Here is a 25,701-nt window from a genome sequence, read left to right on the forward strand (position 1 = left end):
CCTTCTTCTATCTTTCTCATACTTATATTTTTAACAGAGTATCCATAATGATTCTTTAAAAACCATAAATCAGATAACATAATTATTTTGTTCAAAATATTCCAATCACTCCCTATTTTCCCCCAGAATAAAATTCAAAGCCTTTTAATGTTCTTCAAGACTTAGATGACCTGATCCCCTATTTGATCTCATATCTGAGATACTTTTCTGACTCCCTGGCTGTTCCCTCTAACTAGAGTATTATTTCCTCAAATATCTGCCTTGTTAAACCTTTTACCTCCTCAAAATTTCTGCCGAAATTTCACTTTTTCAAAGAGACCTACGCTGATTACTCTATTTTAAATTTCAATGGCAATGCTCATCTTCCACCTAGACATGACTGACCCCACCTTATTCTGTAGTACTTTTATGTCTTCTCATGGTGCATCTCATTTTACAACATACTTTATACTTTACTTTTTCATCTAGTGTTTGTTTTCTCTTTTGCCATCACTCTGTCCTCTACAGTGTAAGCTCCATATGGGCAGGTCTTTGTCTTATTCATGGATACATTCCAAGCTCCTAGAACAGAGCCTGGCCCATGGGAGACAATCTGTAAATATTTGACAATGATTGAAAAAATATGTCACACATAATTATTTGGGTCTTTTCAAACGCACTTTCTACTTCAAAATACAGAGGTAAATCTAATTTAGAGATGATCAACACAGACCTTGATATATTGCTCTGATGACTCCCAAATGAAACTTACTCTGAAATTCTTAGTCAGAAACTCACTCAAATTCTATTCAATTTTGATTTTTCTAATTCATTTGAAAATAGGCTATGTATCTATTCATTTCTCTGCCAGATTTACAGCTACTGGCAAAGGCAGTACTCTCTAAAAATGAGGAAATTTCTAGAGTCTCTTCCCATCTACCATTTACTGTAGGGAATTAGATAGAACTATAGTATATGAGGATGCAGGTAGAATAGGCATTTCAAAAATACAAACACATTCTGTTTGAGGGATCTTGCCTTTAGGAAGCTACTATTGTACTTTATATTAGTTCTATCTTGGTTTGTCTTCTGGATAATTTAGGAAACAGATGTTAATGTTTCAATCTAATGAAAGACAAATTAGTTTAAAATGGTGAAATAAGGTTTCCTGTCTAGAAGGAAAACTGTTAAAGGTTAAATCTCCTCCTGATCAGTTAGTACTACTCCACCCCACTCCCCTTCCTCACTCACATACCAGCCTGAATTAAAGGTCTCAGCTTTTGAAACTACTAAGGGACAGAATAGGAAATATTCTGTTTCTTTTGGAAAAAGATCAGGCAAACAGAAAGTGAGAAAATACATACAGCTGCCAAACTTCAGTGGGCAGGCATGCACATCCATAGGAAAATCTTCCAAATGCATGGGACACTCGGCATGAATTGTTAACCTAAAAGGAAGAATAACAGAACATGATATTAAGCTAAAATGAATGGTATTAAACATGGAGCTGAGTTCTCGTTCACCAGCAATGGAGTGCTGCTAAGAATAATGGGATTTTATTTGTTTAGGTTCACTGAGATCCAAGACTTTATGAACACAAGGGATGGATTGAATGAACTAGATAGCCTCTCAAAGTAGCATTCAATATTAGATTTTTAGATCAGATATAAATCCCACCTTACCACCTTTAGGAAAACAAATATCATTTGTCTACCCTAACTGAGCTCCCTTAGCTAATCCACCACCAAAGAAGTCTGGAAACACCAGGTACTGACTCATTCACTCCTGATAGCAGTTTAATTATTTCTGAAACAATACTCCTCAGCAGGCTATCATGTGAGTTAAACAATTTAGAGACTGCACTGGAGAGGAGAGATGTATAGAAAGAATACCTTTCTTTTTATATTTATTTATTTGGTTGCACTGGATCTTAGTTGCAGTAGGCGGGCTCCTTAGTTGTGACATGTGAACTCTTAGTTGCAGTATGCATGTGGGATCTAGTTCCCTGACCAGGGATCGAACCCGGGCCCCCTGCATTGGGAGCGTGGAGTCTTAACCACTGCACCACCAGGGAAGTCCCTAGAAAGAATATCTTTAATCTGATAATAAACAAGCACAAAAGATGGCTCTGCTGCTTACAGCAACTGCTATAGCTTTGTTTAAGAAGATGGCTCTTTGAGAATACATACACACACTTGTACATGTACACACACACACACAGTAGCTGGCCAGAAAAAAATTACAAAGTTTATGGAGGACATCAAAAACCTCAGAGGTCAAGTCTGAAGAGCTCATGTTCTCTTAATAGGGACAACATGTTGGAGAGACTGTTCATGGATCCCTCAGTGGAAATCCGGATAGGGTACGACTTGCCATGCCCACATACTCATTCTTCTGCATTAGTCTGTCTAAATAATCGATTCCAAAGTTTCCCCTCTGTTTTCCTGCAGATATTTTTGAGACTCAACTTTCTTTGGCCTAGAAAGTAGCCTGCTATGTGTAAATGGGACTCACACAGCAAAATTTCAGAATTATTTGACACCTAACTCTGATGAGCTATTTCTAGCTAACCTGTATACCTCCTGGTTATATTGGATTCAATCTCTGCTATCCTCTTGGAGCTTTAGGTGGCCAACTGGCAAGAATCTCCAATCCTGGCTAATTCTTAAACATGATAAATGTGTGACACCTCATAAATGATCAGAGTAGCAGTAGTAGATATTGCTCAAAGCAGGCTGACTAAAGCAAACATGCTCAGGTGTTTATTAGCAAGAACCCTAGGCTGGAAGGCAGAAACCAAGTGTGTGCCCTTCAGCAAATATTTACCCATATCTTATTTTCCATTTCCTTATTTAAATAGTAACAGGTTAGAAGTAGATGGCAAGTGTCCTTGCAGCTCTAACTAATCCCTTGGATATTTATAAAAATTCCCATGTGTCTTGGACAAAAGCTCCATTCCCAAGTCAGCCTGCAATACCTTACCAATCTACCCTTTATTCTTAAGGCATAAATAGGGGGTTTCATGACTCAAAGAATCTGATATAAGAGAAATGTCTTTCACTGAGAAGCTTGCTCCTGTTGGATAATTAAAAGATTTCATAAGGGTTTAATAAAGAAAATTGTGTTCCTTCTCTCCACTTATATTAGTATTTCCAAGATACTGCATCTTATGAGTAATGCCAAGGGGAAATTACTTTATGTCTACCCAGCTGTCCTAGGGACATGGCAAATAAAACCACAACAAATAGATAATCAAAGCAAGATGCAAAAGGTATTGATTTCTGCTTAGGAGCAGAACTGATTTATAATAACTTTCCTATCTTCCTTCCCATCCACTTCTTGCCCATCCCACCTAAGCATAGAGCAGTGATGAGAAAGCAGATGTTGGTTGGGGTGGGGTACTTCACAAGCCAAATTATGCTATGCTCGTTTCCTTGGTTCTTAAATGCATCCTAATGCTCTCTGAACAACTGCATCATACTGTCTTCCCTTCTTGCCTTCCCTCCTCCTTGTTACAACTTTCAAGACCCTTCAAGCTTTTGCTGCAGCAGAAAGCATCCTGACTACACTCAGGCTAATAGACTCCTCACCACAATCTATGCCATAAACAGATCCATCCCCTTCAAAACTTTCCTTCCACCCTCTTTTATTTTATTGTTATTAAATTATTATGATTTTTGTGACAAAAACACTTAACATAAAATCTGCCCACTTAGTAAGTTTTAAGTATTCAACACAGTATTTTTAATTGGCTGGAATAGACATTACTCCAAAGAAGACATACAAATGGCCACAGGTATGAAAAGGTGCTCAACATCACTACTCATCAGGGAAATGCAGATCAAAACCATAATGAGATATCACCTCACATCTGTTAGAATGGCTATTATCAAAAAAGATAAGAGATAACAAGTGTTGGCGAGGATATGGAGAAAAGGGAACCCTAGTGCACTCTTGGTGAGAATATAAATTGGTGCAGCTCCTATGGAAAATAGCATGGAGGCTCCTCAAAAATTAAAAATAGAACTACCATAGGATCCAGCAATCCTACTTCTGGGTATATATATCCAAAGGAATTGAAATCAGGATCTCAAAGAGATGTCTGCACTCCCATGTTTATTGCAAAATTATTCACAATAGCAAAGACATGTAAGCAAACTAAGTGTCCATCAACAGATGAATGGATAAGAACATGTATATACATACAATGTAATATTATCCAGCCTTAAAAAAGAAGGAAATCCTACCATTTTCAACAACATTGATGAACTTGGAGGACATTATGCTAAGTGAAATAAGCCAGACAAAGACAAATACTGTAGGATTTCACTTATATGTGGAATCTAAAATAGTCAAACCCATAAAGCAGAGAATAGAATGGTGGTTGCCAGGAACTGGAGTGAAAGTGGAGGTATTAGTGAAAGGGTAATAAGTTTCAGTTATACAAGATGAATGAGTCTTAGAGATCTACTGTACAGCAAGTAATCTTCAGTTGGCTTTTCAAAGAAGGTCCAAGACCCCTCAAAATGTGATAATCAGATCATAGGACCTCAGTCCCAGCCAGGTTTTAACCTGTTTTGATTCCTATGCAAAGACCAGAAGTAAAAGGCAATATAGGAAATCCCCTTTTTTGGGGATGAAAGAAACAGATGGGAATACAGATGGGAAGGAGGTACTTTTTAGCCCTTCATGCATGCACACACATACCCACACCCTCCTCAGGTATTGTCCTCATTTCACTGTTCACTATGTTTTGTAGCACCCTGGCTCCCTTGTCACCCCACCCTTTGCTTCTCAACAGCTGGTTTTTATTCCACCACAGTAATAAGTTAAAGTTTTATTACTTCCATAGCACCCTAACTGGTATCTCTACTTTTACCCTTTCTCCTTATAGTATTGGGTTGGCCAAAAAGTTCGTTCGGGTTTTTCCATAACATCTTACCAAAAAACCTGAACAAACTTTTTGGCCAACCCAATATATTCTCTACACAATAGCCGTCTAGTATTTCCTCATCTTATACAGAGTAAAAGCCAAAGTCCTTGCTATGGCTTACAGGGTCTTACATGATCTTATCTTCTGTTCCTCTCTGGCTTATCTTCTACTATGCCCTCCCTTGCTCACTCTGTTCCAGCCACTCTGGCTTCCTTGCTGCTCTTTCAACATGCCAGTCTCTCTTACATCATAGCCTTTGCACTTGGTATGCTTTCATACCTCTTTCAAGTCTTTGCTTAACTATCTTGTTTTTTTTTTCTTATTATCTTGTAAATGAGGCCTACCCCGACCTCCATTCAGTTTACTATCCATACTATGGTTAGTAAACTTTACCATGCTCTTTCTTTTCCCATAGTACCTAACTTATAACATGCCATGTAATTAATTTTTTCTATTTATCATCATTTTTTTCTCCTTACTGTAAAGCTATGGATTTTTGTCTTGGATCTTCTTTGATGTGTGCCAGGAGCATAGCACAGTACCTAGCACATTGTAGGTGTTCAATACATATCTACTGAATCAATTAACTAACGAATGATTTTTCTTTCCTAAAAGCATGTATTTCTGTGGGGACCTTGCAGAGGCGAGGTATAGATCGGGCAATATAGGGTTCAGGTATTCCGAGGGTTCCAGGCAAATAGCATCTTTCTTTTTTTTTTATTTTTTTAATAGAACTTTATTGGAGTATAATTGCTTCACAATACCATGTTAGTTTCTGTTGCACAATGAAGTGATCAGCCATATGCATACACATGTCCCCATATCCCCTCCCTCTTGAGCCGCCCTCCCATCCTCCCTATCCCACCCCTCTAGGTCATCGTAAAGCACCAACAGGCAAATAGCATCTTAATATGATTCCTTAAGAGCACAATATCTCAGCCTATACTTAGTGGTCGTCTAGCCTCTTTCCTAGAATTTCAGAACTGAAAGACCCTTATAGAAAGCATCCAGTTTTATCCCATCATATATTTGACATATGATAAAGCAGAAAGGAAGAACATTTCTCAAATCACCCAGCAAGTCTGGGATAGAGCTGACTAAAAGTTTGCTAATTGTTTCACTCAACAAATAATTTTTGATCATGTACTATATGCCAGGTATTATTCTAAGCAATATAAGTACATCAGCAAACATACCAAGATTGTTACCATCTTGAAGCTTACATTTGAGTAGAGGGAAGACAAAAAAGAAACAAGTAAAATAAGTAAACTATATAATATGTTAAAAGGCAATATGTCTCAGGAAAAAAAATAAGATGTGAGTAGAAACTATTGATGAGGCATTGCAATTTTCAATAGCGTGTTCAGGGAATACCTCACTGAGTAGGTGACATTTAAGCAATGAACCTGAAGGTAATGAGAGTGAGCCTTATGGACACCTGAAGAAAGAACATTCAAAGTAGAGGGAGCAGAAAATGCAAAGGCCCTGAGGTAGAAATGTGACCAATGTGTTCCAAAAATAGCAACTATGCCACTGTGTCTGTAGTGGAGATACCAAGGGGGAAGATTAATAGAAGATGAGTTCAAAGAGGAAACTAGTGGTTACCAGTGGGGAGAGAGAAGGGGAAGGGGAAGGGAAAAGACAGGGGTTGCAGATTAAGAGGTACAATGCACTATGTTAAAATAAACAAGCTACAAGAATATATTGTAGAACACAGGGAATATAGCCAATATTTTATAATAACTATAAGTGGAGTATAACCTTTAAAAATTGTGAATCACTTGTACACCTGAAACCTATATAATATTGTACATCAATTATACCTCAGTTTTAAAAAAAACACTCTTCAGGAATGGTTGAGGTGTCAGGCAGGCTATTTCTATTATCATGGAGTAAAGGGCAGGATCTGACATTAATGTTGAAATAGAAAAGATAGTAAAATCATTAATAGCCATTATTAGTAGAGGATGAGTCACTTGAAATATATCACCATCAAACACCCAAACCAAGCAGTATATTAGTCATAAGAATCCCAGTTTTCTGCAAATGGCATTACTTTGTTCTTTTTTATGGCTGAGTATTCCATTGTATATATGTACCACGTCTTCTTTTTTTATTAATTTTTATTGGGGTGTACTTGCTTTACTATGTTGTGTTAGTTTCTGCTGTACAGCAAAGTGAATCCACTATACGTATACATATATCCACTCTTCTTTTGGATTTCCTTCCCATTTAGGTCACCACAGAGCATTGAGTAGAGTTTCCTGTGCTATACAGTAGGTTCTCATTAGTTATCTATTTTACACATGGTAGTGTATATACATCAAGCCCAATCTCCCAATTCATCCCACCCCACCTCCCCACCATGGTGTCTGTATGTTTGTTCTCTACGTCTGTGTCTCTATTTCTGCTTTGCAAATAAGTTCATCTGTGTGATTTTTCTAGATTACACATATAGCGATATTATACAATATTTGTTTTTCTCTTTCTGACTTACTTCACTCTGTACAACAGTCTCTAGGTCCATCCACGTCTCTGCTAATGGCACAACTTCGTTCCTTTTTATGGCTGAGTAATATTCCATTGTATATATGTACCACATTTTCTTTATCCATTCCTCTGTTGATGGACATTTAGGTTGCTTCCATGTCCTAGCTATTGTAAATAGTGCTGCAATGAACATTGGGGTGCATGTGTCTTTTTGAATTATGGTTTCTTCTGGGTATATGCCCAGGGGTGGGATTGCTGGGTCATATGGTAGTTCTATTTTTAGTTTTTTAAGGAACCTCCAGACTGTTCTCCACAGTGGCTGCACCAATTTACATTCCCACCAACAGTGTAGGAGGGTTCCCTTCACAGCAACATGGATGGACCTAGAGATTGTCATACTGAGTGAAGTCATAATGAGAGAGACAAATATCATATGATACTGCTTATATGTGGAATCTAAAAAAAAAAAGGGTACAAATGAACTTATTTACAAAACAAAAGTAGAATCACGAATGTAGAAAACAAACTTATGGTCACCAAGGGATAAGGCTGGGGGATAAATGGGGAGATTGGGATTGACATATACACACTACTATATATAAAATAGATAACTAATAAGAACCTGCTGTATAGCTCGGGGAACTCTACTCAATACTCTGTAATGGACTATATGGGAAAAGAATCATAAAAAAAAGAGTGGATATATGTATACGTATAACTGATTCACTTTGCTGTACACCTGAAACTAACAAAACATTGTAAATCAAGTATACTCCAATAAAACCTAAAAAAAAAGAATCCCAGTTTTCTGCAAGTTTCCCATTAAATCCTGAAGCTATAGGCAAAAGGCTTCAGTATACTGGAAGCCCTTGGGCTTCCTAATTGGAATACCAGAGCTTCACTACTGCATTTAGCCCTTATATGGAACACATCTAGGTTTTAACAATTACCTCAGATGTGTTGCTCCATCCTCATTTTCTGATATTCACACTTTTCCCCCACTCTCCAGCCATCTGCCAATACTTGTGATTTTGCAAAACAAAGCTCTCATGCTTTTGTGCCTTTCTACAAATTGTTGGGTTCTTTTTTGTCCTGCCAGGAATGCCCTTTCCTCTTCATATGTGGAACAAATTCCATTCAAGTCCATGCTCAAATATTACCTCTTCCGTGGTAACTTTGTATGTGCCCTATAGGCATAGTGAGTTCTCCAGCTCACAGAAATCCCAGAGCACTTTGTACAAGTAGCTTAGTGCTTAACACTGTTGAAATAACTTTCTAGGCTCAAGATGGAGCCACTCCTGCCTGGGGTGCCACATCAAAAAACAAAAAGTTAGATGACTTTCATGTCCCTATAAATGCTCTACTTGACGGAAACACAGTATATCCAGTCTGTTTATGTGTCTGTCTTCTGCACATAAGTGTGAGAAACTTGAGAGAAGGGTCTCTACATATTATTCTAATCTGATGCATAGTATGGTGATTGGCACATAGCATATAGTCAGTAAATGCTTCTTGATTTAATAAATATTTCTGCAAGATAGGCAGAGCAGGTATTTTCAGTCCCATTTCCCAGAAGAAGAAACTGAGGTCCAGAAAACAGAAATGCCTTGTCCATGGTTACACTGCTGATCTGGGCCAAAGTTAGGACTCACACTTAGAGCTCCTAATTCCTAAAGTTCATTTCACTATAACATACATACTCTGTCTAAGGGTAGTGAAACTTAGCAGGACCCTGTGGGGCCCTCCCAGGTACAAATCCCCTGTTTCTCCATTGGGGAATTTGAGCATGATCTACCTGTTCTCCTTGCACGGCCCTGCAATAAAGCTTTCTCTGCTCCAAACCCCAATGTTTCCATTTGTTTGGCCTCACTGGGCATTGGACACACTAACTTGCATTCGAAAACAGTAGCATCTAAAATAGTTGGGTTCTTTGGAACCAGAGGGACCCTTCTGATGATCTGTAAATCCCCCTTGTGTTAGAATGATCTTTTTAACAGACTCAATCTGCCTGAGGTTCAGCTTCTTGCCTTTGAGAATAAAGGAAATTCTTGTTATTTCAAGGCCCTAATTTCCTCTTGCAGCTGGCAAAAATGAAACAAATGTGAGAAGACCTCTTGGGAATACATTTTTCCTTCCCTCCCTTAAATGCTAGTTCCCATGTGATGCTTTCCCACATCTCAGCCCATGTCTCCAAGCTGTAATGAAACCTATAATTTTTAGCTTATAGCACTTCATTGCTGGCTTTTTGTGAAACTTCCATTATGCCTTATAGTACAGTAAATTATGTGTCCTATCTTTCCTGCTAAGATGTGAATTCTTGGAGGGTAGGGGTTGATATCACCACACAGAGTCCACAGCATAATTTGTGATTAATTAATATTACTTGCTTCTCACCTCATTCTAAGCTTTCTCAGAGTCCAAAGTGAGCCACTCTATCTCTTCTATGCTCTTCTGTTCATCAGAGTGAAACACACTAAGTGTGGTTCCGTGAGTCAGTTGCTAGCTTAATGAATAAGGAACTACAGGTGGAATCCCCTAGAGCAAAAGCCATTACAAAAAAGGACTGTGTGAAACAAAGCTATCAATGCTTGGTTGATTTGATTACATTAAGTCCTATACAACTAACAATGTGACCTAAATGCCTTCCCTGGTTCCTGGCCATTTCAGAGGCAGTCTCTGTAATGAAGACTCAAATGCAAGCTATTTGTATCTAAAGCAAGAGGAGAGGAGAGTTATTATTAACATTTCCGTGTGTGTTGGTGGGGAAAGTTCAGGTATCATGCACAATTTATCTTTCAAATAATTTGTCTTTGGAACATCCCAAGTACATGAGCAAAACTGACCCAATCAGACAAAGGATAAAGGAAGGCATGCAGGTCTGAATATGACAATAAGTCTCTCTTAATTGGTCAAAAAATACCACTTTCTTCTTGATGATGCCAACATGGAGAAATGAGTGCTTACTTTAATTTTTACCTAAACATAGGACACTATTAGTGTGTGGCCTAATATATAGAGGACACTTTGTGCAATGTATTTAATTTTATAAAATCCCATTGTGTCAAAGTTCTGGGTGACAGACCTGCATTTCCAGCTGCAGCTTGTCATGTCCACCTCAAACTCATTATGCTTAAAACTGATATCCCCTACATTCCCTTCTTAGAGGAAGTAGTGGGATGTAGTAGGGAAAAACAGTTTGCTTTAACATAAGAGTGACTTGAGATTCTGTACCAGCTCTGCCAGTTATTAATGGTGTGACTGTCGTTCTATTGAAACTTCAGTTTAGTAATTATAAAAATGGGGATATTAACACAAAAACCTCCACAGAGTGGACATGTGGCAGGACATATGTCAAGCAATTCACATGGCTTATCACATTTACTCCAAGTGTGGACAAAGAATGTTGCCTGTCATTCCAATAAATAAGGAATGTTGCCAGACACCAAGCCATCAGCCACTGCAGCCACCCCCTGTCGGTGGCTCCTGAGGGGAATTCAGGATGGAGAAAAACAGGATACTGGCCCTAGATACTTAAGATGCATATCAAAGGAATAATTTCAATAAGCCCAGTCTTTTGCACCTTCTCATATACAGAAAAGCACTAAAATCATTAACTTGAGATGTCTGGTTTTTGTGATTAGCAGTAATCTTCTTGATGTTCAACTGCATGATTTTTTGAAAGCAAAAACTGCTATATATCCTGGCTCCTCACTTACCTCTTTGGAATAGTTCCTCAGAACAATCTGAGAGGTTATTTCCGGGCTATAGTCCTCAGTGATGTCTTCAAATAAAACATAACTCACAACTTTTCGGTTATGCGTTTTTTAGTCAACATTATGAGGCAGGTAGTGTTATGATTCACCCCATTTTACAGAGGAAGGACCAGGAGTAATCTTACTGCAGAATCTACCTTCTTAATCTGTCATGTTTGAACTATCATACATTTTTGGGTTCAGCAACTTGTGTTAACACAAATGATCTGATCATGTTGCTCACTTTAAAAAAAATCAATAATGCTTCCCTGTAACTACTGGATAAATACATTCTGTATCACTTCCAGACTATTATCGCTCATCGGTCACACAGAAATTTTTCCACTACCCCTCTTTCTTTATCACTGCCATTTTCCAAATGCTTATTTACTCCTCTACATTCAATGGGGATGTTAACATTTAGATTATCATTTTTCCCAACCTTTAGTACTTCCATTACCCCAGGGGACTTCTTTACTTACAGGAAGTACTCATACAACCCCCCACCAATCATCATCCTTATGCCCACCAATTTCCAATCAGGCACAGAATACCATCAATGCTACTTTTTGAAAATATAGTATAACCATATACTAAAAACCTTATTTAGTGGAAAAAGGAGTAACTTGAACTCAGAGAGATCTGCAATTGCTTAATAACTGTGTCATCTTGGGCAAATCATTTTTAGTTTTTAAGCTTTACTTTCTGGATCAGCTAAATAGGGATAATACCTATATTAAATAGTTTTGTTAAGATTAGAGATGTTTTACATAAAGTGTCTGTCACATGGTAGGTGTTCAATACATAGTAGTTGTTATTAATATTATTATTAGAATTTATAGCTCATGTAACTGGGCACCTTACCTTCATCTTGCCTTCCTCCAATCTACCTTCCATACTGTCCCCAGAGTGATCTATCTAAAATGCAAAACTGTTTGTATCATTCTTTTGGAAGAAACTCTTCAATGGGCCCCTATCATTTTTATGCCAGCATTGCTCATAAACACCCTTCTTTACCCCAGGCCACTTACCTGCACTTTACTTTGTGGTCCTGAAACCAAGCAGGACCCTGTGGGATCCTCCTGGGTACAAAAGCCCCTCCCTGTCCCCTGTTTCTTGTTTGCAGGAAAAAGGCTTCAGCCTCCCAGACCTTCCCTGATTTCCAAAGGGCAGATTCAAACAGTGTCTATTTAGGAAAGTAAGGGAATGCAGAAACAAAGGATGAGCAGTCAAGAAACAATAGTGCAGCCATGGGGCAGGGCCCTGGTTCCTCCTCAAGGCATATACATAACAGTATCTTTGAGTTCTGCAGGAACTAAGGCCCCCACCCAGGTGGAGGATGTCAACTTCAGGCTAAGCACAAGATTCTTAGAGCACTGCCCTGTTACCTCACCACCAACTAATTAGAAAAAAGTCACACATCCCACAACCATCACCCCAAATTTTGCCTATAAAAACTTCTCCCACAAAACCATTGGAGTGAGGGGACTTGGGTTTTTTGAGCATGAGCCACCCGTTCTTGCTTGGTCCTGAAGTAAACCTTTCTCTGCACAAAATTCCAATGGTTTGGTTTGTTTGGCCTCACTGTGTGTTGGGCACACAAACTTGCATTAGGTGACAGTTCAGTCACAATGAACATTTTTTTAGTTTCTTTATTGTATCATCACTACCTCCCCTGTTCATTCTTCTGGTCTTCGTATCTGCTGTACTCTCTCTCTCTGGAACATTTCTTCCCTATCTTTTATTATAATTTACTTCTACACATCTTTTAAGTCACAGTTTAGAAGTTATTTCCTCGGGAATTCATTGTAGATAGTCCCCATAGACTCACTTCATTGTCCCTGCTAGTTGCTCATATATGCTCACATAGCATATTTCACTCTGTGCTTCCCTGATCATAGCACATATTCTACATTTTCATCATGGTTTAATTGTTTTCCCCAATAGAATGTAGTTATATGAGAGCAGAAACCACATCTATTTTTGCCTACCACTTTATCCCTAGTGCCCAGAATACTCTTTGGGTCTGATTAAGCCCTCAAGAAATATTTTTGGAAGAATTAACAAATAAAAGTTCTAACAAGAGACATGAATTTTCTGATGCATGATGTCAATTCATAAATACCTGCATTTATGTATGCTATTTTCCCTGCCTGGAATACCCTCCTATACCTCACCCTGTCCCTCATCTGTTTAATAGTTACCTATATTTCCTTAAAAATTCAAGATACAAGATAAGTATTATCTCCTTTTCACAACTTTCCTTGGTGTCTCCACATGATTTTAGATGCTTTTTACCCTGTAATTCCATCACATTTTGCCCCTACCTCTATTTAAGGACTTTTATATTATTGTGCAGCTATCTGTGCATATGTTTTCTTTAACTACTAGACAGTAAAGTCACTAAGAGCATGAGCTGTGTCTTATGTATCTCTGTAGTTCAGCATATATCCCAAAGCCTTAAACATAATAGCACTCATAAATATGTTGAATGAATGATTCAAGTGAATGAGATAAAATCTAGCTAAATTCAATAAGTACTTTTCCCTCCTATTCAAATAATCACTGGAACTTTTTTTATTATATTATATATTATGCAACATTTATATATAATAAGTATAAAGAACACAACAATGAACGTATTTCCCCATATCTTCATTAATAAATAAGATGTCATTAATAGAAATAAAGTTCCCTATATCCATGTCCGAAAAAATGGAAAATACCTCATAAATGTGTATATCATCTTGACCTGGACTCTGTTCATCTTTTCTATATTGTTTCAATTTTACTATGTGTGCTGCTGAAGCAAACAGCAGGTAATGAGCTTTGGCCTGCATTTTTATGGTTGTCTTGAGGTCCCAAGATGAAGCAAGGGAAGGCTTGATTCTAAACTGTCCTAGTTATGTAGCCATGTAATGCTTGGTCAGATTTTTCTAAAAAGTTGTCCTTTTTTAATTTTCCTATGGAATCCAGATACTATTTCTAAGGGTCAAAATAATGATAGGAATGCCGTAGAATGACATTTCCTGAAAAATTCTAAGTATTCTTCAGACCTTATCCAATTTGTGCTTTTCATGTGTCTACAAGACAGGCAGCAGCTACATTACTATCAAAATGAGAAAGCAGATAATTTGTGTCTTGCAAAAGGTCACTAGACAAATAAATTATGGGGTGATAAATAGAGTCAAGCTCTTATTTTAAGTTTTGAACCTAGGTTTCCCTCTGGATCCACCTTCCTGGGTCAACAGTGAAGCATTTACTGTGTAAGGGAACCAATAGCTTCATCATGCTTCTGAACTTCTGTACCTCCTCTGTTCTGTCCTTCAGAATAAGCACAAGGGTATTCTGCATAGACTTCTATCTTATCGAACTCCACTTTCTTGTCCAATTCAGACTAGAATGAAGGACCTAATGGTCATCTTCCCATTCATCCAACTCTATTTTCAGGTGACTAATCTTCTGCCCTACTCGGTCTGCATCCTCTCTTCTTCATATTTCAACATTCCTATCCTCCCATCTCCTTTCTTCTCTCTTTTCTCTTCCTCCTCCAAAACTTAAACCTATCCTCTATTCTCTTTTCCTTTTATTATTCAGTTTCTCCACTATCCTGTTCTCCTCATTCATTCTGTTTCTTTCCCTCTATTATTCTCAGTCTCTATGTGTTCCTTTTCTGCCCATCACTCTTCCCTCCAACCACCTCATTCCATACATCCTCTCTTCTGTTTATATCTACTCCACTCCATTCTTTCCACAGTTGTGTACACTGTCATCTCCTCTTCAAACTCTTCTCTTTTATGCACTTTATTACAAGTATATCTCTCTTCTATCTATTCCTCCACTTATGCTCTAGTCTCTTCAAATTCTCCTTCATACATTATAACCATTCAGACTTCTACTCTGTCCTATCCTCCCCACCTCTTTTTCAACATTTATGTCTAATTTCATGTCCTTTCATGCAGTGTCAGAACAGGTATCCCCCTTCCCTTACAAGTACAACTTTCCCTGTAGTTTGGATACCTTCTCCTGACAGTTTTCTCTGGGAACCTGATGTCAGAAAAACCCTATTTCTACTGTATCTTCAATCTTTGCCTTTCTACTAGCCCCTTCCAGCTATCTCACAAATATGTGCTAGTCTCTCCATTCAAAAAAAAATAACTATTTCCTTTACCCCTGAATATATCTATTATATACCCATCCCTTTCATTTTCATGCAAGTTCCCAGAAAGTATTTTCTATGTTCACTATCTCCACTACCTCTATGCCAACTCATAAAAACTCCTCATTGTACTAATCACTCCACTGAAAGAGTGTATGTGAAGAACACCAGTGTTTTCCATGTTACCAAACCTAATACATACTTTCAATTCTCTATATTAGTAGATATCTTTGTAATAGCCAACAATATTGTAAAGATGTATAAGTAATAGTAAATAGCATAAAATTGCAGCCATACTGCCAGAGTATGAATGCTCGACCATTTACTACCTAGGTGATCTTAGAAAATGTTACTCACTCTGTGTCTCAGATTCCTTATCTGTAAAGTTGGAATAATTGTATCTATCTCATAGACTCGTTATGAAGATCATAAAATTAGAATGATTATAAAAATGCCTGGCACATTGTAAGTACTATATTGATGGCAACTATTGTACTTATTATGCTATTATTGTATTATTATTATTGATCACTCTCATCTTTTTGAAACCCTTTACCCTTTCAATATATTAGCCAAAATGTGTTCAATCAATATTCAGTAACAATCCTAAAATATCAGTGTCCTAAAACCACAAAGGTTTCTTTCTCATTCACACTATTTGTCTATCTCAGGTTGTGGGGAGGGATGTTCTCTTCTATGTTATCTTTAATAAGGGACACAGAATGATAGAGCCAAGGCCACTTGGCATAATACTACTCACTGTGGCCAGGGGAGAGGAACATGGAAAATCTTGTACTGGCTTTTAAAAGTTTCCAATCCTTAACAGATACATATTACTATATACAAAATAGATAAACAACAAGACCCACTGTAGAGCACAGGAGACTATATTCAATATCCTGTAATAACCTATAATGTCAAAGAATCTGAAAATATATATATAACTGAATCACTTTGCTGTACACCTGAAACTAACACAACATTGTAAATCAACTATACTTTTTTAAAAAAGATAAATGAACTTTATGACCAGTGCTGCAAATTCATCCTGAGTAAAATGATACTTAATTTTATGAATTAAAAAGAACAATATTCTAGTTCCTGAGTGATCACTGTGTTTCCAGAAGGTACTGATATGGAAACAGTTATAATAGATTCCACTAATTGCAAAACTTTTGCACAGAGATGAAAATAAAGAAATGTACATGTTAAAAAAACAAAAAATAAATAAAAGTTTCCAATCCTCCCTCAGAAATCACACATGTTATTTCCACTCACATTTGGTTAGCCAAAGCAATTCATTTGTCTAAGGAGCTATGGAAGTGAAATACTAACATATACCCAGAGGGAAGTGAACTGGAAATATTGGAAGTAGCAGTATTGACTACCACACTTAGCTTTCAAGATACTGCACACTAGTGGTTCTTTTAACACCTTCTTTTCTTTTCCTTTTCGGTCTCCATCATAGGTTCCTCTTTCTTCCCTTCTGCTTTAATGATAGTGATGCTACATGACTGGATGCTTGGCATGATTTTCCTCTCACTCTACATACTTTCCTGAAGTGATCATATGCATTCACATGGTTGTCCCACCATACTGACAATACCAAACTTTACATCTCTCCCTTGTGTCTCTCTCCTGATCTTATGACTTGAATATCCAACTATTGTTAGACTTCTGTCCCTGGATAATCTATAATCTTCTTAAGCTTATCTTGTCCAAAATTAACCTCACAGGTTTAGTCTATCTAAATTTTTCCTAAATCTCATATGATCTACCCCAGTTCGTAATACCATCAGCCACCCATTTTACTTGGGTGCCTTCTACCTTAATTTCTCCTCTTTGCTCTCATTCTGACATTGGCTGTTTTTACTGTCTATTTCCTCAGTGTATCTCCCCGTCTCCATCTTAATCCACTGCTCTGAATTAGAATTTCACCACTCCTCATCTAGACTATTTAATCTGTCTCCTAACCAGCTTTCCTATTTCCAGTCTTGTTCCCTACAAATGCATTCTTTACACAGTAACTAGGATGCCATATATAACATTTAAAAAAAATTGACCACCTCATTGTCTTGCTTATAATATACCATTCAATTTCCTGCAACTGCGCAGTTGGTTGTCTCTACCCAGAATGTCCTTCCTCTCTTCCCTCCACTTTCCACATACAATTTCCTTGACTACATTCTACTTATATAATAAAGTAAAAATGAATGCCAATACTAATAATCAGGAACTTAGGTGTTGCCTCATCCAGGGACTCTTTGCTCAACTTGATCCAGAAGAATGAGTTAGATGACCCTTTTCTATTCTTTCATAATTACTCATAACTTTATCATCTCAGTTAATTTTTTGTGGTTATCTATTAGCCTTTTCCCCGTATTATACTGTGACTGTCTTAAGGACAAAGACCATATCTTCTTAATGTTTGCATAGCCAGAACCTAGTCCAGGGCCATGTATGTATTAAGAAGTCAAAACATGTTTGGTGAATGAATAAATGAATGGAGGAAGAATACTAATCTTTCTTCCATCTACAATTTCTCTCCCTCCAGTGTCCCTTTCCCTACTTCTGTATGTCTTCTTTTCTTTCTTCCCATTTACTGCATACTTTACTCCAATTTCTCCTTTTTCTTTTAGGATATTCTAATATCTAGCCTTTTTATTTTATTTCATCTTCTGCCTTATCTTCTCAAATTTTCTACTCTTTTTCTCTCCTCTCATAGTCTCTCTTTCCTCTACCCACTTCTCCTTGATCGAATCATCTGTGTGTGTGTGTGTGTGTGTGTGTATAAAAGTTCTGGGAATAGACCAATAAAATAAATATATATGTTAATTTTATTGATCTCTTCTCCACATTATTCTTCCCAGTTCTATCCACTTCCCTTTTCTCCATCATTCTTTCTTCTACTCTCTCAGCTCCTCCTCTTTAATTCAACTTCTAACAATTGACTTGCTATCCATTTTTCCTTGGCCATCTTCTTGTCTCCCAAATTCTTTCAGAAGCACATCAATAAATAGTAAATTTAAAGTAATGAAGGACTAGCATACAGGCAAGCACACTTCATGTATTCATCACATATTTACCAGGTATACATTATTTGAGTTTCATTGTGTATAATAACAAACGCACAGAACCTGCACCAAAAGATCACTCATTAATGTGGGAGGCAGCGTCAGGAAGTCACAACTGACAGCAAGAACCAAGAAGGTTTTTAGTGTTGGGGCAAAGAATCTTACTGAACTGGAAATGTGTTCAAAATTATTCTTTTAAAAGCAAAATTTACATACCTAAAAACTCTAATGATAATGAGTCATGAAAAACATAAAACTGTGACGGTTTTATGCTTTGGGAGCAGAATGTATGAAATACATTATATATATAATATATATTCATATATATATTAAAAGTTATATTCTTAAGTTGTGTGGAAATTCACTTATATGAAACTCCTCAGCATTTCCACACAATGTGGCATAAAATATATGTTGCTATAATTTTGTACTTATATATGTAACATTGTACGTTTCAGAAAATAGCTAACATTATCTCACTTGATTCTCACAATTCTGCATCATACAGATAGTTTGTTGCTTCAGTTAAACCTAGGCTATTCTGACTGTCACAGTGTTCATGCCTGTGTATATGGCTGTAAGTCTGTGTATTTAAATGCCCTTGACTATGTATATGCCTGTGTATTAGTCTACACATGTCTCTGAGTATGTATAAATATTTATACATTGTGAATGTATAGCTCTGTGTGTCTGAAAATGTTCATATGGCCAACTCTATTTTTTATTGAAATATAGTTGATTTGCAATATTGTGTTAGTTTCAGGTATACAGCAAAGTGATTCCGTTTATATATATATATATATATATATATATATATATATATAATTTTAATTTATATACATACACCTATATACATATAAATATTTCAGATTATTTTCTATTATAGGTTATTATAAGATATTGAATATAGTTTCTTGTGCTATAAGAGTACATCCTTGTTGTTTATCTATTTTATATATAGTAGTGTGTATATGTTAACCCCACACTTCTAATTTATCCCTCCCGCCTCCCTTTCCCTTTCCCCTTTTGGTAAACATAAGTTTGTTTTCTAAGTCTGTGAGTCTATTTCTGTTTTGTATAGAGATTCATTTGTATTATTTTTTAGATTCCATGTATAAGTGATAGCATATAATATTTGTCTTTCTCTGCCTGTCTTACTTCACTTAGTATGATATTTTCTAGGTCCATCCATGCTGCTGCAAATGGCAATATTTCATTCTGTTTTATGGCTGAGTAATATTCCATTGTGTGCATGTGTGTGTGTGTGTGTGTGTGTGTGTGTGTGTGTGTGTATCACATCTTCTTAAAGCAATCATCTATTGATGGGTACTTGTATTGTTTCCCTGTCTTGGCTATTATAAAGAGTGCTGCTATGAACATTGGGGTGCACATTATCTTTTCAAATTAGAGTTTTTGTTTTTTCTGGATATATGCCCAGGAGTGGGATTGATGCATTATATGTTAGCTCTATTTTCAGTTTTTTAAGGGACCTCCATACTGTTCTCCATAGTGGCTGTACCAATTTACATTCCCACTAACAGTGTAGGAGGGTTCTCTTTTCTCCACACCCTCTCCAGAACTTATTATTTGTAGACTTCTTAATGATAGCCATTCTTATCGGTGTGAGGTAATACCTCATTGTGGTTTTGATTTGCATTTCTCTAATAATTAGTGATGATGAGCATTTTTTCATGTGCCTGTTGGCCAACTCTCTATACTTTTGTCTGTAATATATACGTCTGCAAGTGTACATACCTGAAAATGTGTTAGGAAGTATATGCCTATATGTGCATTTCTAATCTGTAACCTTGACAGAATTTTCAATGGATAGCTTAAAACATGCTGATTTCAATCCTGGTCCTACCCCAGTATACTTTAGATGAGCTGCGCCACTCTCTGACCTCATGGTGTAGAGGAGGGTTCCATTGTCCACCAGTCTGAGCAGCTTGTTAGGTGTGGTCATGTTATGGGCCACTGATTTCTTGCCATTGTGGAAGAAGGTGTCAGGGGTCCAGATCTTACTAGCCAGGAGATTATTCAGTGGAAGGATCTTCATGGGTCCATCAAATTTCAGTCTTTCATCATGCCATGTCTGTCGAAAAAATACATCAATGGTGTACTCCTAAGGACAAAAAGAGAGAGAACAATGTTTCAGTTGAGTTCTGGTAGGGACCCACAGTGCCCTTAGCAAATATTAATTACTTTGCAGTATTTCCTCTGATGCAGAGAAGCAGCAGTCTATTAACAGTAGTTACTAGTAAGTAGGGCAAATGATTATGATTGAGAAAAAAATGTCATGGTGATCAGTAAGTACATAGATAATATGTTTGACAAGATTTTGCTTAGGAAGATCACGGCCAACACTGCCCTGCACATCATGCAAGCTGAACACAAGACTTTGCCTTATGAAAAGGAAAGAGCTCCCTTCTCTATGCAGTGGCATCTCTAATAAGAGCAAACTCCTTACGTTATCTCTTCTACTAAATGATCCCATATGAACATCAAAGGCCTATATAACAATTACCATAAAACTAAAATCTTAAATTTTAAAACACATTTCATTTGATTCTCTAACAATATGTCTAATGAGTTAATATCTTATTATCTTCAATAAATAAGGAACTCTTACAGATAAGATAAAAACAAACACACAAATAGAAAAATGGGTAAATGACATGAACAGAAAATTCATGAAATGGATAAAAATTGCTAATAAACATGGAGAACATTTTCAAAATTGCTGTTCATCTAAACATAAATTAAAGTTACAATAAATGTTCCAGGTTTTGGTAACAGCAGACTAAATCATTTGGATATACCTTCCTATAGCTATTAATTATAAAATTTGAACTAAAAATTATGGATATATAGATAGATAGATATACAGACTATTTGAAACCAATGGGGAATGATTGAAAGCAGACAAAAACTTGAACAAAGTTTAGTCTTGAAAGATGGCAGCACATGTGCTCAAGGCACCACATACCCTGATGAGGGGCTGAAGCCTGTAGGAAGGGAGCCTTTCCCTAACTGGTCCACAGAGGAGCCACATTTACGCAATTTGTCTAGAGGAGATACATTTCCTTATCTGCAAAAAGGCACTATATATGCTAACAGCTTGGGAACTAGATAATAAATAGGTTGGATAATGATTTATAGTACAAAAACCTGAGAATGCTGAGACTAGAGGAACTTTCACTTTTAGGCAATCTCTTGAATTCACTTTAGCTCCTAAAGAGTCTCATCCCCACCCATCTGCAACCTTGGGATATTGGAGCTTTTGGAAAAAGCCAACCAGAGATTTGATGACAGCCCTAGGTTTCCTTCAGGAGAGGGTAGGAGCGTAGAGAAGAGGGGGAAGAACTGACATGTTTCATGTCTAAACTTTAGCACGTTTGAGGGCAGGGACTGCATCTTACTCACTACTGTATCCTTAGTACCATGCCCTCAACAAATCTGTGTGGAAGGGATGCATTCAAATCCATTTTATTCTTTCATCTTGCTGTGTTTTCAATAAAAGAGAGATGGTTAAAAAAAAATGGCAGCAGCAACAGGTTAAAATTGTGTTTGTGGCTTTTCTTTTCTAAAGGTCCTCTCCCAAACCTAGAATTTCTGTGGCAGATACCACAGCCTTAATGGCTCAAAGTGGCCAATAATATGGAAATTTAGGGGTGGGAGTCCTGGAAGCAAGAGAGTCACAGAGAAGATAGGACCCCAAATCTGAGTATATACTTTGCCCCCAAACCTGGCTGACCACTACATACATAGTGAGAACTCTGGGGCTATGGAAAAAAATGCAGGCAGAAACAATAGGGGAGTCTTCCACTAAATGACAGATGACAAAACTGTGGTGGGTGATGTTTGTGAGTTAGGCAGAAATCAGAAAAATTATTGGCTTAACACCTCAGAAGACAGAGCTCAAAGCTGGCCAAAGAGCTGAAAATGCAGGGGGAAGCCTTGGAGAAAAACAAAACCACTGAGAGGGTAAGTCCCAAAATCTGAGTAGAAACTCTGCTTTGACTGATGACTAAACTACACAAGGCATAGGGGACACATCTAGGTAGTCAGGTAAAACAAAGAAGCAGCCAGAAACTACTTAAAATCCTTTGGCTTAAAATTCCTTAATGGTTTCCAGTTATACCTGGAATAAATTCTAATACCTTTCTCTTACTTAGAAAGTACTTCGTAAACTGACCCTTGTCTTCTTCTCTAAGCTCTTCTCCAACCACCTGTAGCTCTACAAATTAGCCACTCTGGCTTTTCTTCTCCTCCAGCACACCAAGAATATCCCTACCTAAGGATTAGGAGATTATATAATTTATTGTCTAAACTGGAACACTTTTGAGAGAGGAGGCTTTACCAATAGTTATATCAGGACAACAGGTGTAAGCCAGGACTATGCCAGGTTTAAAGCTGGAATTAGACTCCCTCATAAAAGCAAGACCCTGAAGGGCTCCAACCTCAGGAGAAGGGTGAATTACATAAAAGACACTAGATAAAACCAGTTCACAACATGAAAATTCAGAAAGGAAACTTGTCTATCCAAGCATAAATTCTGAAATGGAGAGGAGTTTAGGGGAAACATTTCCACTGAGATTTAGCAACTTCAAGCCTAATCTTATATGAGATCAATATTTAAATGTACTCCTGGTTTGGGGCTTAAAAGCTAAGAAATTAACATAAACATAGGTCTCAGGATGGGGATACCTCTAGATTGACTTACAAAAGCAAACACTCTAAAGAGCCGTGGCCATAAATAAATGCTTGCTGAAAAGAAGTTCACAATCCACAACAACGAAACACCTAAGGAAATGGTAATAAGCAAGAGTCAGCTGATACAACATGTAGCTGAATTATACCCCTTCCAAAAACCTCACATAACAGAATAATCAAATAGATATTATAAAGGAACTATAATTAAAATGATAAAAGTATCAAAGGAGATTGAAAACATGAGAAAAGATCCAAACATTATGGGGTAAAAACAAGAAAAAACAGATTTTAAAAAGGTCTATTTGAAGTAGATATTCTGTGAAAGAAAAATAGTCACTGAATAGAGAAAATGGGGGAAAAACAATAAAGTACTAATGGATGACAATTTCTCAGAATTGTTGAAATATAAGCATCCTTAGCTTCAAGAACATTAATCACTTGCAAGCTCAGTATAAAAAAATATATCCAAGCCAACCATAGTGGATTTGAAAAATACCAAAGAGGAGATCTTAAAAACAACAAAATAGAAAAGACATATTATCTACAAAGAAATAGCAGTTTGATAACAGACTTCTTGAAAAAAACAATAGAAGCCAAAAGAATTCTATAGCCAACTAGATTATCATTTGAGAGTGGTTTCAAAATAAAGATGAGTTTAGATAAATAAGATAATATTTTCCCATGGCTGGGTCACTCACAGTATTCAGGCCTCATTCAGAATTCTCCATATCAGAAAAGCATTCTTTGACCATCCTATCATAAATAGTAATCCCTCTTCCCCTTACCATGCGTTATTTTTCTTCATGCATTATTTTGTCAGATAGATCTGACAAAATGTATTTTTATTTGCTTACTCTTCCTTTCATTCCACTAGCCTGGATGCTTCATGAGAGCAGAGATTTTTTTCAGTTCACTGCTATATTCCTAGCACCTAAAATCCTACCTGACCAATAGTAGCTGGTTTATAAATATTTTTGAATTAAAAAATGATTGAATGAATCCTCAGGAAAGGAACTACTAAAAGAAGTTTTTCATATAGTTGAAAATGAAACCAGCAGGAAGATTCAAGAAGGAATGGTGAGCACAAGTGTTGATAAACTTATGGGTAAGCTAAACAAATAATGGCTCTCTACAAATGATGTTAAGGGCTACAAAAACAAAGTGGAATAAATAACTACAGTAAGCCAAATGGAAGGAGGGAGTAGGGATACATGGATTAATATATTCTTGTACTATTTGGGAGGAGAGTGGAGATATTAAATTTAAGGTCAAGTATATATATCAACATTTAAGGTAACCATTAAGAATATACTAGAAATAAAATGCAACACTTACAAAAGAGTAGAGAAAAAACAAAGGGGAATATAGAAAATGCTTCAATACCATAGAAGGCAAGAAAAAATAAAGCATATAAAAACATGGGGGAAAAGAATACATAAAATAAGATAGTAGAAACAAACAATATAATCTAATGATAAATAAACAATGTAGCTGTATGTTATATATATACAAGAGTCACACCTTAAGGGCACATAAAAACACAAGTTGAAAATGAAGTGATGGAAACATATGTATGGGTAAATCCTAATCAAAATAAAGTCATAGAACTCTAAAATACAGACAGCAGGGACTGTAAGACTAACACTTTTGTTCAGGATGAAATATTACACTAAAAAATGGAGTATACCAACTGAAAAAAATTCTTAATTTTTATGTATGGATAACATGGACTCAAAATATGTAAGGCAAAAATTGAATTACAAGGAGAAAATGACAAACCCATAGATTCTCAGTAAATGAAAGACAAATCGAACCAATAATTTGTATGATAAAATAAGTGAAGAATCCTTTTGACAAGCATAAAGTAAGGAACACACATAGACTTAACACTTAGTAAATAAACAGTGTTTTTTTTTTTTACCAAAAATAGATGATCATATGTTAAGCCATAAAGCAAATCTCAAGAAACACAAAAAAGATTTCATATCCTATAGACCATCTTGTTTCAATATGAGGCACTAAATTAGAAATTAATAATAAAGTTTTACATTTGAAAATTAGAAAGCCCGCTAAATTTTTTTAAGAAAACAAAGAAGAAACCATAAAGGATATTAGAAAATACTTAGAACTGAACAACTGTGAAAATGCTTATAAATGAAATTTTGTATTCAACTCCTCAAGTGCTGCTTAGAAGGAAATTGATAGCCATAAAGAAGCCTTAAATATGGTCTTTAAAAAAGGGAAAACCATAAGCTAATCTACCTCAAGAAACCAGGAACACAGAATATCCCAAGAAAAGTAAAGAAAAAAATGATCTACACAAAAGCAAAAATCAGTGAAACAGAAAACAACAACAAAAAAATAATACAGATGATGCACAAAATCCAAAATGGGTTGCTTTGACACACAAACAATATAGAAAACTGACAATAAGTTTAATCAAGAAAAAGCAAGAAAATGGGGGAACAGTTGGGGCGAGGGGTAGAAATATAGATTAAATAAAATTGAGCAAAACAAGTTGATAATTTTTGAAGCTGGGTGATGGATACATGAGGTTCCATTAAACCATTTTCTCTACTTTGTGGGTTGTGTGTGTGTGTG

At 36.6% G+C, this 25,701-nt stretch overlaps 1 protein-coding gene across 2 annotated transcripts in view; it reads right to left on the minus strand.

The window, feature by feature from the left end:
- The window catches only part of GABRA3 (gamma-aminobutyric acid type A receptor subunit alpha3), a 606,794-nt gene that overhangs the window by 57,730 nt on the left and 523,363 nt on the right, over positions 1-25,701 (minus strand). For both annotated transcript variants that reach the window (XM_082376147.1, XM_082376148.1), the window contains exons 5-6: positions 20,289-20,509; positions 1,344-1,426 (exon numbers count right to left, since the gene is read on the minus strand). In XM_082376147.1, coding sequence (XP_082232273.1) covers positions 1,344-1,426; positions 20,289-20,509 — 304 coding nt within the window. The remainder of the gene's footprint in view (positions 1-1,343; positions 1,427-20,288; positions 20,510-25,701) is intronic.

This window comes from Balaenoptera borealis (genome assembly GCF_965194805.1).
Source record: "Balaenoptera borealis genome assembly, chromosome: X".
In the NCBI taxonomy this organism is placed as follows: Eukaryota; Metazoa; Chordata; class Mammalia; order Artiodactyla; family Balaenopteridae; genus Balaenoptera; species Balaenoptera borealis.